Source organism: Sander vitreus, chromosome 21 (genome assembly GCF_031162955.1).
Source record: "Sander vitreus isolate 19-12246 chromosome 21, sanVit1, whole genome shotgun sequence".
Classification (NCBI taxonomy): Eukaryota; Metazoa; Chordata; class Actinopteri; order Perciformes; family Percidae; genus Sander; species Sander vitreus.
Window position 1 is genome coordinate 2,487,837 of NC_135875.1, and position 17,525 is coordinate 2,505,361.

General features: G+C 40.3%; 2 protein-coding genes across 5 annotated transcripts in view; both read left to right on the top strand.

Annotated features, from left to right (window-relative positions):
• The first annotated feature begins 1 nt into the window (after nt 1).
• asb3 (ankyrin repeat and SOCS box containing 3) lies at nt 2-12,472 on the top strand. Of its 4 annotated transcripts, none has more exons than XM_078279282.1 (10): nt 2-67; nt 3,193-3,406; nt 4,899-5,069; nt 5,996-6,108; nt 6,202-6,334; nt 7,586-7,763; nt 10,332-10,550; nt 10,650-10,952; nt 11,053-11,186; nt 11,759-12,472. In XM_078279282.1, exons 2-10 carry the CDS (start codon nt 3,199-3,201, stop codon nt 11,989-11,991), a joined length of 1,692 nt encoding a protein of 563 aa, XP_078135408.1. In that variant the 5' UTR covers nt 2-67; nt 3,193-3,198; the 3' UTR covers nt 11,992-12,472. The 4 variants fall into 4 exon arrangements, with proteins under 4 accessions (XP_078135408.1, XP_078135411.1, XP_078135412.1 ...); XM_078279285.1 differs by having other exon boundaries at nt 3,193-3,397; XM_078279286.1 differs by having other exon boundaries at nt 3,193-3,397; nt 4,902-5,069.
• Nucleotides 12,473-12,544: 72 nt separating this feature from the next.
• The window catches only part of abca5 (ATP-binding cassette, sub-family A (ABC1), member 5), a 41,429-nt gene continuing 36,448 nt past the window's right edge, over nt 12,545-17,525 (top strand). The window contains exons 1-3 of the mRNA XM_078279161.1: nt 12,545-12,668; nt 13,595-13,764; nt 17,002-17,188. Of these exons, the coding sequence (XP_078135287.1) occupies nt 12,656-12,668; nt 13,595-13,764; nt 17,002-17,188 (370 nt within the window). The 5' untranslated portion in view covers nt 12,545-12,655. The remainder of the gene's footprint in view (nt 12,669-13,594; nt 13,765-17,001; nt 17,189-17,525) is intronic.

The window sequence follows — 17,525 nt, forward strand, 5'->3', positions numbered from 1 at the left end:
ACGTCATTAAACAGCGACTCAGGAGACGTCATCAACCCCATGCATCAACCCTGCAGGCGTTGTTTTGGTAAATAGGCACATCGTCTTTTCTAACTAGCACAGCTTTACGTGTTTCGTACACATTGTATGTAGTGTTGTGTTAACGCTGAAGACATTTCTACGGTGCAGCGAACGGTGGCTAGCAAGCTTATATCGTGATTTGTGAACGTATGCAACGTAGCAACGCATCTATTTCATACAGTTGTTATGTATCTGTAGGCAACAGCGTTAGCATGGAGGCTAACGTTGTGTTTTGATGTTAGAAGTCGCATTAGGATTTAGAATATGTATTTGAAATACTAAAAGTAAAAGTACAAATTATGCAGAATGGGCTTACGTGCAGTTTAGTGTCAAATTATTTTCCAAAAATGGAGTGTCCCAAATGATGAGGGTCTTATTTGAGACAGGTTAAGGTTAGGGGTAGGGGTACGGGTTAATGTTAGGGTTAAGTGTAGATTTAAGGTTAGGGGTACGGGTTAAGGTTAGGGGTACGGGTTAATGTTAGGGTTAAGTGTAGGTTTAAGGTTAGGGGTAGGGGTTAGGGTTAGGGGTACGGGTTAATGTTAGGGTTAAGTGTAGGGGTTAAGGTTAGGGGTATGGGTTAATGTTAGGGTTAAGTGTAGATTTAAGGTTAGGGGTAGGGGTTAAGGTTAGGGGTACGGGTTAATGTTAGGGTTAAGTGTAGGTTTAAGGTTAGGGGTTAAGGTTAGGGGTTTGGGATAGGGGTAGGGTAGCACAGGTGGTTTAGCAGGTCCATAATTAATTAAGGACATTGTATGGGGAATTTGGGACACTAAACTTCACGTATACCGATGAACACATGAATGTGTTATACAAACATTATAATCCAATAATATAATATACATTGTTCTGAAGTGGGACATTCTGCAGGTATACGTGCAGTTTAGTGTCCCAAATTCCCCATACAATGTCCTTAATTAATTATGAACCTGCTAAACCACCTGTGCTACCCTAACCCTAACCCTAACCTGTCTCAAATGAGACCCTCATCATTTGGGACACTCAGTTTTTGGAAAATAATTTTGTGACACTAAACTGCACGTAAACTGTGTTCATCGCTGTAATGTTGGAGCTGGTGAAGGTGGAGCAGACAGAGCTCATTTTCATTACTTAATATCCTGTTGTCCTCGGGTCTAATTTGACCCATTTTCAAAAAGTTTCTGTATCAGAAATTTGGGGTTTACCTCAACAAAATTGTCAACCAACAAAATAACGTGGATGGTTCCCTACAACGCTCTTCACAAGTAAAATAAACAATCAGTTCTCTACTTTCAATGAATTAGGGTGTTTTATTCCTTAAAATTCCATTCAATTAATTTTTTAATTCACATAGCATTACATTTTATAAAATGCGGCAAAAAAAATCTACAAAATAACCAAAAAAACTTGCAACATAAAAGTGACAAAAGTGTCTAAAAAGACGACCAAAACTTACACGTTTTTTTATTTTTATTTTTACCCAGAAAAACCACAAGTTGTATAGTCAACGGGAAGACAACACAAGGGCTAATATCCTGCTGGGTAGTTGCATATTATGGATCAGTAAAGCAGCATATTTTGCATCCGGGAAAACCACTGCAGATACCCTCAGCGTGGATTAATTACAACCAATAAATGTGTGTTCGTTTCTCCGTATTATAATAATAATAATAATAACAAATACGTTTATTTAATATAGCACCTTTTATGGACAAAGTCACAAAGTGCTTCACATGAAAAATTGTAAAAATAAGACCCAAACAGTAGGGCTGCAATAGGAACATTTTGGCTGAGATTGCGATATGATTCACGATATTGGAGGGAATGATCGTTTTTGTGTCATTTTTCTCATTTTCATTGAAAATTATTAACATTGAAAGAAATTAAAATGATTATAGTGTGATGTTTGCGAGAATCTGTACCAAACAAAGATTTTTTCTTTAGTCTTTAGGATAGGATTTGTAGGCCGGGACGTCTCTGCAGCACCACCATACTTCACTCAGAACGGTTTGACACACATTTAGCCTTTTAACAAATATTGCGCCCCCCTGCGATTTGGATATTGCACTAGTCCATATTGGGATTTCGATACAATTGTGATTAATTGTGCAGCCCTCCCTAACAGTAAAATGAGCTAGCAAAAAAAGAAATAAAATACTCCAATCACATAATCACCAATGATGACGTCGTCGTGATCAGTGAAAGCAGAGTCTGTTTACTGTTCTATTGAAGAGCTTCAGCACATCAGAGCTGCATTAGGAGCCATCATAGTAATACTGTGTGTTGAGCTGAGTGAGTTTAATTTGAAAGTTTGTGAAAATGTAAGAAGGCTTTGAATGCAAACTCATATAGTTGGATTGTACTTTATGCATCAGTGTTTAAATTGCAGCTGGTAAAGGTGGAGCTTTTGGAATTTGAATTACTTTATACACTTGGATTTCTGGACTTGTCCTGGATTTTTTCCAACGATACCCTAGTGGAAAAATAACAGCATCGTTAAAGCAGTGTTTCCCTTCGGTTTGTGGAAGACTTAGGCGCACGTATTTGGCAGGGGGGTTTAGGGGTCCTCCCTCAAGAAAGTGACGTTATTCAATTAAAAACATATGCAATTTCACATCATTTTGGATAAGATAATTACTATTTTCAGCTAGCCAACCTGATTTCTGAAGTCTGTGTATTTCTGCTTCCAGTGCATTCTAGTCCATTATTATGTGAAATATGGGTCATCTATTTATTTTGATAAATGTTAAAACTAACTATATGTAATTGTATTATTTCATTGTTCATATATAGTTACTACCTATCCTGATTTCTAATGCTATTGTGCTGTACCTTGTGTAATAGTTTGCTATACTAGAACATTTTCCTGATGAGAATGTAGACATGTACCATATCTGTGTCTAAAATGTTGTAAAAGCTAGGGAAGATAATAAATAAATAACACTCAAAACGCTTGAAGACAAAACTTGCTAAATAAGTCAACTGGGGACCAACTACAACCATTAGATCTGAGAGAAGTATTTTAGTTAGTTTTGATGCTCACATTGATTTTACATTCATTTTAGGTGGCGCCCAAAACAGCTTGGGGGCTGCACCTAAGCCTTATGATGGTAGGGGAAACCCTGATTAATGGATCTAACTCTCTTTTTAAAGCAGGGCATGGACTTCACAGAGTGCTACGGAGACAGTGTCTCTAGTGTTGCTGCCGCAGCTCGCTCCGGCTGTAGGAAGCGTGTGAGGAGGCTGATAAAGAGAGGTTTCAGCGTGGACTGTCGAGACAACCGCGGTTGGAATGCCCTGCACGAGGCGGCGGCCGCCGGCAGTAAGGAGTGTGTGCAGGACATTTTGGCTGCGGGCGGTAAGAAAGGTCACTGTGCAACTCATGGTTGTTCTCACATTTTAGAAGCTGAAAGCAGAGACTTCTTGGATTTAGTTCTGGACAAATGACCCTAAAGAATTCATTTTAGGGCCAACAAACTAATCAATGAATAAACTAATCGTTTTTTGCTCTAAATTGGACCAATCATTCAAAATCAAAGATACTAATTTACATTTGTATCTATAGACAGATCAAAAGCAAACCATCCTCACATTAGAGAGGATGGAACCAGAGTATGGTTTGCTGTTCTGCGTGCAGAATTACTAAAAGCAGTTATCAAAGTTGTTGTTGATTAACGATAACGTCTTGCTGTTTCCTGTTGCTCTGGTCTCAAAACATCTGACCAAAAGGACTACAGTTGTAAATTAGCCGGCTGGCTAACACTGGCACATTTACAGAAATGTTGATTAGTGTGCGTTGTCCGTAGAGCCCGACCGATATATCGGCAGGCCTATATTATCGGCCGATATTTTTATTTTCCAAACTATCGGTATCGCCATTTATAATGGCCGATAAATGAATATTTAAAAAATAAAATAAAAACGGACGAAACCCCCTTCAACCATGTTCTGAGTGTTGGCGTTGCATAGTTTGTCCACCAGAGGGCGCTCTACAACGTCCCTGTTGGCAACACTCGTGTTTAACCCTTTAAAGGTGCACTGTGAGTTCCTGCATGGTCACTTCTGTTGACGTTCCAAGTAAATTCAAAACAAAACAGAGCAAGCTCGCCCCTCCCCCCATGTTTCCGTAACTGTCATGACTAACTGTCACTAACACCCACCCCCTCCCCCAACCATCTTGTCTGTGATTGGCTGGAGTGGTTTGTTGTATTTTGGTGCACAGCCTGTGCCCCTAGTGTTTGTTTGACGTTTACGACCCCTGCGTTGTCTCCCGAGACCGGGCTTTTTCACGGTGTGTTCAGGGGGCAGGCGGCTAGCGGATCAAGGAGAGATGCCTACGATTTGAGACAACAATGAAATCACACTGAAACCATGCAGGAACTCATAGTGCACCTTTAAGTTTCATATCTCAAGTTTGTATTTTTATACATTTTATTTATCAGAACTTTAATATATTTTGATGTTCCTCTGTTCTGTTGTGACAATAAAACAAACACGTTTATTATTAAACAGCATTATCATATTATTTTAGTGAGGACTCTACAAATAACTAATGTTAGGAAAATCTGTTTATGTTTTGTTACGAGTTTCTGGATTTACAAAGAATATGTATATCGGCCGATATATCGGAATATTGGATTTTTGAATCACCAAATATTTGTTTCGATATCGGCCTTAAAAATCCTTTATCGGTCGGGCTGTAGTTGTCCGTTATAAATAGAAAGAAATGAAATGAAAATAATTTCCTCAGTATTTACTAATCAATTTATGAATCAATCAATCAATCCTTTTAGCACAAGTTCATCAAGGTTTCTTTAAAGTCAAATAGACACGACTTTTCTTTCTGTGTGTGTAAGCAGCAGGTTCCTCCCGTGGCTGCAGTGCCTATGTCAACTCGTTGACGCATGAGGGGGAATCTGCATGCCACCTGGCAGCGCAGCGTGGCCACCTGGCAGTGGTCCGACTCCTTCTGAAAGCCCATTCCAACATCAACCAGCTAACAAATGACTTGTCCTGTCCTTTGTATGCAGGTATGACACGTGCACATTACCACATTGGTGTACGGCTTGTGCTGTTTTCACCCTTGTATACACCTAGAGCTGTAACATTGTCAAGTTCATTCTTGTTGCTAACGTGTTTAGGGTCAAGTGCCAACGACTAACAAAAAAAATATATAGTCTGACCAAATATCACTTATATAATTACAGTTTGGCATAGCTAAACAAAATCAACAATTACCAGTCATACACCTTAAGACCTTAGCTAATGTTAGCAAATAATTTCCGTTAAACAAAGAAAGCGCGATTATGTAAAAAAGTTGACAGTTATAATATTGATATTTATATTTTATATATATATATATAATATTGATAATACTGTGCAATTTCATTACTGTGCAATATCATTACTCCACACTGCGTATCACACTGTATATAAAACCATATTTATCGTCTCAGAACTGTGCACCCCCCACTACTTTACTTTACATGTTGGCACTGGAAAAGGAGTTACTTTTAATCTCGTTGTACATAGTGACAATAAAAGGCATTCTATTCTATTCTATGTTCTAATTGTTCCAGGCCTAGGTGTACCATTTGGGCTGTTTCCACTCTTGTATGCACCTCTGATTAAATAAATGTCCTCTTTAGTTAAATTAGATGTGAAAAAAGGGTGAAGAAGGCCACATTGTGCCGATATGCGCGTGGGTTTCTGCCCAGTTCTATTTTGAATGAAAGATTTCGATATGAAATAGCCATTTAAATAAGGCTTTTTTTTATTTTTTTTACAAGAAGAGTGCCTTGGACCTTTTTTCCCTTTTGAAGTTTTGTGTTCCCTTTCCAAAGAGCACCTTCATGATTTGTTTTGAACGTCCGAGCACTCCAGACTTTTCTTCTTAAATTAGATCTGATTGGATTCATTCTGCAGTACTTATCAGCTGCTCTGTGTTTTCCAACAGCTGTAGACGGCGGGTACAAGGAGGTTGTAGAACTGCTGCTCTGTAAAGGTGCAGAGGTCAACAGAACACACACTGCGTCCTGCTGGACCTGCCTTCATCAGGCTGTTTATAAGGTAATAATGGAACCCACAAAACACACATCATTCTGGGAGGTGTACCCCCTGTAACTTTTAATGTACATACGTTTTTTCTTTTTGTTTCTTAAGGGTCACAGTGAAATTGTGCGCATACTGGCCAATGTGTGCAACCTGGAGGTACTAGATGACCACAAGATCTCCCCTCTCTTTGTGGCTGCACAGTATGGACAACAGGAATGCCTGGAAATCCTTGTTAATGCTGGTAAATAGTCGTTTTTCCCTTATGCCTTCATGTGTGCCTGTGCATTTGTTCATAGCTCCAAGTATAGCTTTGTTTGTTACAATTTAATGTTGGTCAGAGACTTGATCAATTTCCGCTGACAACCAACCCGATTATCGGCCGTCGGACAGTCTGGCGAGGTCGGTGACTCGAGTCTGTTCGGTGTGTTCTGTGCTGTCGTCAGTCGGAGGGGCCATCGGCTTGTTGAATCGGCCAGTGGGTAGTCGGACTCCATGACTAATTACCAGAAATGACGAGCAGGATGAGCCTGACGAACGGCTCTCAAAATCTGACGAAAATCAGATTTAAACTGACCGTTGTCACAGATTCAGCAACTGCATGGCCTGTTTCTTGCTTAAAGGGCCCATATTATGCTCATTTTCAGGTTCATAATTGTATTTTAAGGTTGTACCTGAATAGGTTTACATGGTTTAATTTTCAAAAAACACCATATTTTTGTTGTACTGCACAGCTCTTTCTCACTGCTGCAGATCCTCTTTTTACCTGGTCTCTGTTTTAGCTACAGAGTGAGACCTCTTTTCTTCTTCTTCTTCTTCTGTACTATCTTTGATTGCACTCGCACATGTGCAGTAGCTCAGATGTAGATCATGTCAGCTAGCTAGCTCCATAGACAGTAAAAGAAAGGCTGTTTCTCCACCTTCAGTCAGTTACAAGGCAGGTTTAGCTGGGAGACTTCTTCTAAATGAGGGCGCACATGGAAGTAGTTCTTTTGTAGATTATGGTGAACTTGTGTGTGTTGTAGCAGTGCTTTGCTATTGAGAACGAGGTAGCATGTTAGCGTTAGCATTAGCGTTAGCATGCTAACGCTAATGCCATCCCAATCCCAGAAAAAGTGTTTTTTTCATAATATGGGCACTTTAAAATGTTTTCAGAAACACGTTTCGGTGAACTATTTTTGTAAAATATTCAGAGCGAGCCACCATTATGGTCGGGGAGAAGCCAGACCCACGTGACGCATTCGTCCAATCAGCTGCCGGTTTTAATTTTTTTGGGCGACAATACAGATTAGCGCCGCCTGCTGTTATGGATCGCACGCGCAGAACGTACGCTCAAGTCGGTGTCGCTTCGGTGTGTTCTGAGGCACTTTTTTGACCAACTCGGGGAGACTGATCAGTCCGACTGGCTTTTCTGCCGACGGTCGGCCTCTCTTATATAAAATCAATTGAAAATACAAGACATAATGAATTGTGTTTCATTTGGTTGTCACCCTAGGTGCCAACGTGAGCACCCAGGCAGCTGATCTGGCCACACCGCTGCTGATTGCCTCTCAGGAAGGCCACCAGGCGTGTGTGGATTACCTGTTGGACCACGGAGCAGATCCTAACGTAGCGTGCAGTCACGAGTGGCCCCAGCTTCCCATTCACGCTGCTGCTGAGTTTGGCCACATCAGGTACTGACTCATAACTTGTCTTTCAATGACGTGTTGTTGGGCAGTGATTCCTAACATTGTCTAGTCGTGATCCCTCGTCACGTTAAGTTTGTCAATGAGTTGTAAACTTATAGATAAAAAGAGATTTTTTTTCTCTCAGATTGTTTGATTTGAAAACATTTTGAGACTTAAAGAAGTTTTTTGTTATTGTTAGTTGATTGAATTTCAGAAAATTGCATTGCTGTTTATGCGAGCCCAAGGTGACATCTTGAGGTTTGTCCAACCAAAAGTCCAATCCCAAATATATTCCATTTAGGATGATATAAAAAAGATGGATAATCAGCAAATCCTCTCATTAAAGTAGCTAAAACTGGAGAATGGTAAGAAAGAATTTTCTGTTAATCAACTAACACAATAAATCAGTTTTTTTGTTGTTGTTTTTTATCATCACAATATCAACACACATGGCAAAAGACACTCAGGATTTTAGTGAGTTAAAAAAGAAAGTATTAGTTAAAAACTGCACTTTAAATGTAACCATCATACTTACATACATACTTTAAAGTGCCCATATTACGAAAAAAACACTTTTTCTGGGATTTGGGGTGTTCTTTTGTGTCTCTGGTGCTTCCACACACATACAAACTTTGAAAAAAATCCATCCATGCTGTTCTGAGTGAGATACGGTTTCTGAATGTGTCCTGTCTTCAGTCTCTGGGTGAGCTGGTCAAAATCTGCAACGAAACGAGCTGGCTAACCGCAACCGTTAGCTCGTAGCGTTAGCATGCTAACGCTTGTGCTAACGCTAGCATGCTACCTCGTTCTCAATAGCAAAGCACTGCTACAACACACACAAGTTCACCATAATCTACAAAATAACTACTTCCATGTGCGCCCTCATTTAGAAGAAGTCTCCCAGCTAATCCTGCCTTGTAACTGACTGAAGGTGGAGAAACAGCCTTTCTTTTACTGTCTATGGAGCTAGCTGGCTGACATGATCTACATCTGAGCTACTGCACATGTGCGAGTGCAATCAAAGATAGTACAGAAGAAGAAGAAGAAAAGAGGTCTCACTCTGTAGCTAAAACAGAGACCAGCTGAAAAGAGGATCTGCAGCAGTGAGAGAGAGCTGTGCAGTACAACAAAAATATGGTGTTTTTTGAAAATTAAATCATGTAAACCTATTCTGGTACAACCTTAAAATACAATTATGAACCTGAAAATGAGCATAATATGGGCCCTTTAATGGTGCCTTTTGTGTTCAGTTCAATTTGTTCAATAAAATAATGTTGGAATTAATTTCCTTTAAATTATTTTTATAATTCAACAAGCAATTAGTTGTCTTTTAGCATTATACTGATGGCAACAGAAAGGCACAACTGAGTACACTTTAAAGTATGAGTATATTTTAAAGGTCCCATGGCATGAAAATGTCACTTCATGAGGTTTTTTAACATTAATATGAGTTCCCCCAGCCTGCCTATGTCCCCCAGTAGCTAGAAATGGTGATAGGTGTAAACCGAGCCCTGGGTATCCTGCTCTGCCTTTGAGAAAATGAAAGCTCAGATGGGCCGATCTGGAATCTTCCCTTTATGACATCATAAGGGGAAAGGTTACCTCCCCTTTCTCTGCTTTGCCCGCCCAGAGAATTTGGCCCCCCCATGAGAAAGAGAGAGACATCATGGCTTGCAAATTGGCAATTGGTCAAGGCCACACCCCCACCCTCCACCTTGCCCCCCCTCTCTCCTCCTCAATAGCATTTAAAGCTACAGACACAGAAATGGCACATCCTAAGGAAAGCTCATTGTGGGACTGGCTCTAGTGGCTGTAATTCTGCACCAAGGCTGAATTTCGGGAAAGAGACTTCAGATACAGTATTAGGGGACCACTAAGGCCTATATAAAAGAGACTTCAGATACAGTATTAGGGGACCACTAAGGCCTATATAAAAGAGACTTCAGATACAGTATTAGGGGACCACTAAGGTCTATATAAAAGAGACTTCAGATACAGTATTAGGGGACCACTAAGGCCTATATAAAAGAGACTTCAGATATAGTATTAGGGGACCACTAAGGTCTATATAAAAGAGACTTCAGATACAGTATTAGGGACCACTAAGGTCTATATAAAAGAGACTTCAGATACAGTATTAGGGGACCACTAAGGTCTATATAAAAGAGACTTCAGATACAGTATTAGGGGACCACTAAGGTCTATATAAAAGAGACTTCAGATACAGTATTATGGGACCACTAAGGTTTATATAAAATAGACTTCAGATACAGTATTATGGGACCACTAAGGCCTATTTAAAAGCATCCAAAAAGCATAGGACCTTTAATATCTATCGCAAGTAATATCGTTATCATAATGTTCAACAATATTATGGCATATTTTCCTCCCTATTATGCAGCCCTACTCAGCACTGATCGTTAATAAACACATTGTTTTATGTAAAGCACTTTGAATTGGCCTGTTGCTGAAATGTGCTATACAAATAAAGCTGCTTTGCCTTGCCTTAGGAACTGCTGAATGCAAATGTACCCATATTGTTTCCCTTAACCCTCTGTCATTTTGTCAATCCAGTGTCCTCAGGAGGCTGATAGCTGTTACGGATCGTGCGTGTGACCGTGGTGACGGCATGGTGAGTCCCCTATACGTGGCCATCCACAGCCATCAGAGCAAGAGTGTCGAGATGCTCTTGAGGGAAGGTTTCAGCCCAGATGCCCAGGACTGCACACACATCCTGGGCATCCGTTCACCACTCTCCTTCGCCTTGTGTCGCACATCCAGCAAACCATACAGGTTTGTCAGAAAGCACATTTGCCCTCGTCACAGACACAAGAACAAACGCTAAATAAAACAGATGGATTTGTACTTGATTTCAATTCAAATCTCTTTCAGTGAATCGGTGGGGTTGCTGGTAGCAGCAGGAGCAAGTTTGAGTGAGGAGGACTGGATTTATGCATTGGCCACTGACGAAACAGACCTGCTGCAACTGATACTTAAGCATAGATGGATCCCTCGACCAGAGACTTTGACCAGGGACTGTTCTGTACCACATCATCACGGGAAAACGGTGTTAAAGCTGCAGGAAGTGAGGGAGCTGCTCTGTGTGGCACTAAACCAAGTACACTTTGCCGCCCGCTGGCTTCCTCTACTTCTGAAGGCAGGACTGGAACCTTCTCTGCTGCTTCAGCCCCACATGTAAGACAAGTCGACTCACTTTTCCACTCTTTGGTCAAGTATCAGATGGCTGTACTGTACTCGATCAATTTCTTTCTGTCCTCTATTCTATGATTTCTAGGTTGGAGCAGGCTGACAGTGAAGTGTTGAATTACCTGCTCGAGTTTGTAAACTGGTCGAATCTGTCTCCCCCTTTGAAACATATTCTGGATCGAAGACGGACAGAGAAGACCTGGGAACCATGTCCACATTTCGGTACACTGACAAAAATATACACTGCAGATTTGCAGGGCTTAGTCAACTAATCGGTCATTTTGGTCTTAGTCAACTAAGATTTATTGGGTTGATTAGTCATTTTATTATGTTTTTTTTTTTTTTTTTTTTATTGCTGAATGACTTTTTTCCAAGAATCTTTCTGGGCACATCTCTGGCAAACACAATATTTAAAAGATAAGATAAGATAAAACCTTATTGTCTGTTCACAAAGCAAAAAATTCTTGCATCGTCTGCTCCAACAATCAACAGATAACATAATAAACACAAACATTAAAAAAACATCTGTATGGTCACCCAACAAACATCTGGCACACACACATACACACACACACACACACACACACACACACACACACACACACACACACACACACACACAAAGTGGTGATGATTCTTTGTGGAGAAAATGTTTTACAGATCCTCAGAATAAATCAACTAATCAACTAGTGAGTCGACTTAGTTGAAGACAGCCCTACACATTTGCTTTTATTAAATTGTAGTGAACTGTGAGTGATGACCTTTTCCCTTTCCTTTTCCTCTCCTCCCTCCAGACTCCGTTCCCTGTCTTTCCCACATGTGTCGGCTGCAGGTACGGTCAGTGTTGGGACCAGATCTACTGATGAGGACCGATGTTGTGCAGCAGCTCCCTGTGCCCTCCCTACTTCACGACTTCCTCCAATTCAGAGACATCCCGGAAGCTTCCTACACACACTCACCGCCATCACCACTTTCAAATCGACTGCAGGGATACCGCAGCACACACGAACACAGACATGTTCTATAACCCCATCCAGTCTTCCTCTTTATGTTGCTTTAAGGTTGTGAAATCATCTTATTTCACACTGTTTTGTATGCCGTGTCAGCTTATTACAGCTCCTCGTGGAAGCTATATGATTGAGCCATGTTTTTATGGCTGCACTATTCCATCAAATGGACATATTTCAGATGTTTTGAGCATCATTTTACAAACATTTCCTCACAGTTCAGCATAGTTGGTATCTTTGGAGACTTTGGGATCACAATAAATAAAATGTTATGTGGGTTTTAACAATGTTTGACTACACAGGTGGGCTTACTTTTCAAATATGAATTTACTTATTTGTATATTGCAATATGACCAAGCTGTTTGTATGAAGTTGTTTCTATCGGTCAGTGCATTTGTGCTTTAATTTGATTTTTTTTTCATTGTGCTGTATTTATTTTACCCTCCAAAACCAGGTTTACATTTGTGATATGACAATAAAATCCATTTGGTGAAATTCTGATTGGTGCAAACCGTTGTCATTAACACCAAGACCAGATCTGATTGGTCAACGTCACATCATTTGACAGGCGGAAGTAGCGACGTAAAGAAACGAGAGAATTCGTTTTAGCGGAGTTTACTTGACATAAAACACCAAATGTAACGTAAGGCCGTTGAACCACACGTTGAGGAAAGATATGACTTAATGTATTTCATACGTGAGTATATGAAAGTTTGTTTTTATCATTTCATATGTGTGTTTTCCGTCGGCTGTGTTGCTGTAGCTTGCTAGCTTGACTCCTTCGCTTGTCAGCGTTCAGTGCATTAGCTCAGACGAGCAACACACACGTCTAATATCTGGCTAGTCATAATAACTAGCTAAATGCTGATTTGACAGGTAAGTTACGCCAGGTGACATTTGCGGCACGCTTTACCGAAAGCCGCTTTACGAACGTGGTAGTGCCGTTGTCAACACGGTTTCTGTTACTGGGCTCCAGCCAGTGAAGCACAGCGTCGCCCCAGTGAGCAGCTCCGAGACGATGGGAGTTAAAAGCTATAGCTTGCTGCCTATCTGAGAGACTATGAGGTAGATTTAAAGCGATGTTTCATCTAGTGTAATAAATAAATACTTATACTTGATATACATGCATGCAAATGAAGGAACAAAAATTGCTTTGCAAGAGAAAGGGCTTACTCCACATCAGTGCTATAAGAAAATGTATTGGACGTTGTTGTTTTTTTTTTTTATCTTGGTGTATACATTACAAAGATCATTGACTAATGTATCCCTCCATCCGTAATCCATGACTACATTACTGTCGAAAAGTCCGTCAAAGCAATGGTGAAAGTATGTGAATTTGTAGCTAACATGTACTCAAAATCTATAATTCTACAGCAGCATAACATTGATGTAGGCCTATTTGAATTGTTTGCTACATTTTAGTAATGTAGGAAATGCAACTTTTTGAATCACTGAATACTCATGAAGCCATTGTGTTTGAAATGGCTCAATGGTTCACTGTAAAAAAACAAAAAAAAACCTGGCCAACACCCAAAGTTTTACTGCTTTCATTTTTTATTTTGTTCTGTAAAGCTTCTGTTATAAAATCAAAACGTTTTTTCCATTTCCTAATTTTCCTTGCAGCTGAGGCCAGCATTAGGGAGACGACTTCTCGTCCGTACATCATCCAGATGAGGCATGCTGGAAGTATGCAGCCCATGTATAGAAGAGATGCTGGAGTCTGGCACCAAACAAGAAGTCTTCTCTACAAGAATCTGCTCATCAAATGGAGGACCAAGCAACAGAGTCTTCAGGTGCTTAGTTTGCAGCAGACCGACATGAATCTGTTCAGTTTCATTTAGCTTATATGCCTGTCGTTCTGTTGCTGTGTTTGACATTTCACTGCCCACAAATTGTCATGCAGCAAAGTCAATATTTACAGTGCTAAGCATAAGTGAATACACCCATGCCAAAGTTGACTAAAAATAGGAATAAAAAAATCATCATTTGGAAATTGATCTTAATGCCTTAATTAAAAAAAATAGGAAAACTCCAACCTTTAAGGACCCCAATTATCTTTGTGAATGAATAATGTATCGTAAATAAATAAATGTTCTTCCTTAAAATACAGGGGGAATAAGTGAGTACACCCCTATGTTAAATTCCCATAGAGGCAGGCAGATGTTTATTTTTAAAGGCCAGTTATTTCATGGATCCAGGATACTATGATCCTGATATAGGTCCCTTGGCCTTTGGAATTAAAATAGCCCCCCCCCCATCATCATCACATAGCCTTCACCATACCTAGAGATTGGCATGGTTGTATTTCAGTTAGCCTGATAGCTGGTTTGATTTGCATTGAGAGATGATTTTATGGAAAGTACCCCATGCCAGTCTCTAGGTATGGTGAAGGGTATGTGATGATGTGGGGCATTTTTGTAATTAAGGCATTAAGATCAATTTCCAAAAGATGATTTTTTTTTTTTTTTTTTATTCCTGTTTTTAGTCAACTTTAGCATTATATTATTATTCACTTATGCTGAGCGCTGTAGCTTGTGCTATGGAGCAATAATAGTAGGTGTAGAAGGAACAAGGCTTGTAGTGTGTGTGTGTGTGTGTCATCTTGTGCGGTTGTTAAAATGAGAACCTAATGGCGGCAATTTATGATATAATTATAGATGAACTCATTTTTATTGCTTTATGTTACTTGCTTACATTTATTTACTGTATATATCTGTCAATTTATTTAAACAGCCCTTGGTCTCTGTTAATTCTGTAACTCTGTTTTACCCCTCACAGTTAAAGTAGGAAAGAAATGTGTTGAAAGGTTAGTTTATCCGGTAATGCGCCGTTATCACACATTCCACGCACCTTTTCCCAAGGTTAGCACGCTGTCTTTGTCCATATTTTGTCTGGATGTCTGAGAGAGAGAGCTCTCTCTGTTGTTATTCCAGGAAAACCTCAGCTAGAGTTAATAAGTCTGATAATGTGGTCATTTCTTTTTACGCCTGTGGCTGCTCCAGTGCAACAAAAAATAACAGAACCCAAACCTCTTGTCCTTGGTAAAGGACTCGTTAATAAATACACAATATACATTTAGATTTGGGCATTAAATAAAAGACATGGCTTGTGCGTCCTCTCCGTTCCAATTTCTTTTGTTCGTCGGCCCATGCATTTTTCATTTGGCTTGAAGTTGCACTGATGCATTTTTAATGTCTCTGTGTATCAACTTTACTTTCGAGAGGTAGCGCTGAGGGACCTCCTGCAGCTTCCTCAACAGCTGTTAGAAAGTCCAGTATTTTCCCGAAGCTGCAGTGCGATCAATGTGGCTTGTTTACTTCATACCAGAGATGCCAACTGTTTGTCACTGGCTGCTTGAGCTCAGGTGACCGTTTATCCTGGGTTACTCTAAATCAAATTCATACTTTTATGCACTGTTCTTTTGGAACTGGAGAACAGATGGCGGCTTTGTTGGTTTGTAAGGAGAACCTATGATGTTTGGAGCATGAAGTGTTTACTACATGGGATTTGAATTCCCAAGGTGAACCAAATCTAATCGAGTTTTCCCAGTGGAACCCTGTCAACCACAAGCCTTAAAATAGCTCTTGGTCAAAAAATGTTTAAAAGCCTGACGAGCTCTGGAATCAGCTCTTGACGTGCCAATGGCTCCCAATTTATTGTTTCAGTTGACTGTGTTGCACAAGGTCAAGCTGTAGAATGTTGTTTATGGATCGGAGGAGAGAAAGCATGGCTCTTCGCCATTAGAGCTCCGAACACAGGCAGGCACTGTTTTTTAACCACTTTTATTTTTTTTTAAACTAAGTACCAAACATAAAACTAGCAACATGGACAAATCCCTCCCATCCCTACCCACCCAGACAAAAATCAAGAAAAGATGACACAGTAACTACAATCTTCCCGTACAATCAACAAAACAGACCATAAACCTTGCTCGATGGGGTTTTAAGCCCCCAACGTCGACTTCAAGGCACCTAACCCTTTTATGTGGAGATAGATTGGGATAGTATTTGTTTGTATTGCGACGCCAGAGCATTTATTTATATAACATATATTTATTATTATTTTTTTTTCATTTTTTTTAATATGTCTCCAGGAGAGAGGCCAGGGCAGGTGTTGAGGTGACCTTTTTATTTAAAGTTTTATTCTCCCGCTGTCCGTTCTGTTAACCTGCCTTTTTAATATCTGGCCTTCTTTTAAACAGATTTTTTATATAACCGAAATTGGCTTTTTAAGGAGGTTTTAAAGTATTTAAATCACATCAGTGGTCCCCTTGGGCCAGTGCCCCTCGCAGTGCCCATCCCTAACCATTGCCTAATCCAAGTGCCTTCCAGGCAGCGCTGCCTGGAAGGCGACGTTGGGGGCTTAAAACGCCAAACACCATAAACCTTAATCAAAGTAAACCTATGTAGAAATGACAACACCATAAGCTCATCATACCTGTCTCTCCCCAGCACAAAGCTTCTTAGGAGCCCTCCAGAAAGCTCAGCTACTTTCCCCATTTTCTAGTCTAGACATCCAATCTGGCAAACCCTTTTTATATGACATTTTTTCAAATGGTTCCACCCTAGCCATCTCACAAGCCCACTCATGATTTGACAGCACCCCTTCATTCTTCCATCCTCCTAAAATAATCTGTCTGGGAATCATTAAACTAGTCTGGACCCAGCTTCTTACTGTATGTGCTTATCCCTCCCGTTTAGGACCCATGTGACCCATCTCACAGAAGAAATAATCTCAGGCTGAATGGAACCTGGGTCCCTGCAATCCAACATAGTTATCATGTATCCCCCTCCAAAATTCCTTGACTTCATCACAGTACACAGGAACTATTAAAGGTTTATTACTAGGAAATTAAAATAAGGCATTTACGTGTGGATCCATGTTTTAAGGCTCAGCTTTGGGTAGTGACCAAATCCAACTGGGAGGAGATGCCAGATGACAGACACAGAATATGTTGAAGATACATTACATATTCCATCGCCCCTGGGATGTCAGGGTTTTCTCATCCTTTTGTGTGTCTGTCTTTGCAGGAACTGATCCTGCCTCTGCTACTGTTGGGCCTCCTGGTGCTCATCAGCACCCTGAATCCTCACGTTTATTATGGAGGCATCAGCACTATGGAGCTGGAGCGTGAGGACCACTTCTTCAAGGGCCTGGGCTACACACCCATCACTAACATCACCAACCACATCATGGAAGAGGTGGCCCAGGAGATGCGTAAGTGTCTGAGAATCCTCTCATATAATATAAGATGAGATAGATAAGAAGCTGTTATTGCCATTACTGTATGTTACAATTGGGGCAGAAATGTATCTAATGAAGAAAACAGTAAATATAAAAATGAAAAGAGGAATACAAAATGTTGAACCAAATGTTCCACCAAACATTCAACTCAATATTTCACAGTCGATTATTCGCGGTCTTCACGATTAGCTAATCGCATTCTTTAAAATCGCAATTTCGATTTGAAAGGGTTAATTGTTCACCCTGCAAATGCCCCTCCCAGCAGTGCTTAAAAGATACTGTATTGCACACATAGCTATACTGTAACATA

Bases quoted from the DNA above. Each gene is read 5' to 3' on its own strand.
- asb3 (XM_078279282.1), top strand. From the start codon at position 3,199: ATGGACTTCACAGAGTGCTACGGAGACAGTGTCTCTAGTGTTGCTGCC. The intron at 5,070-5,995 runs GTATGACACGTG...GTTTTCCAACAG, and splicing joins GTCCTGTCCTTTGTATGCAG to CTGTAGACGGCGGGTACAAG. The intron at 11,187-11,758 runs GTACACTGACAA...TCCTCCCTCCAG, and splicing joins GGAACCATGTCCACATTTCG to ACTCCGTTCCCTGTCTTTCC.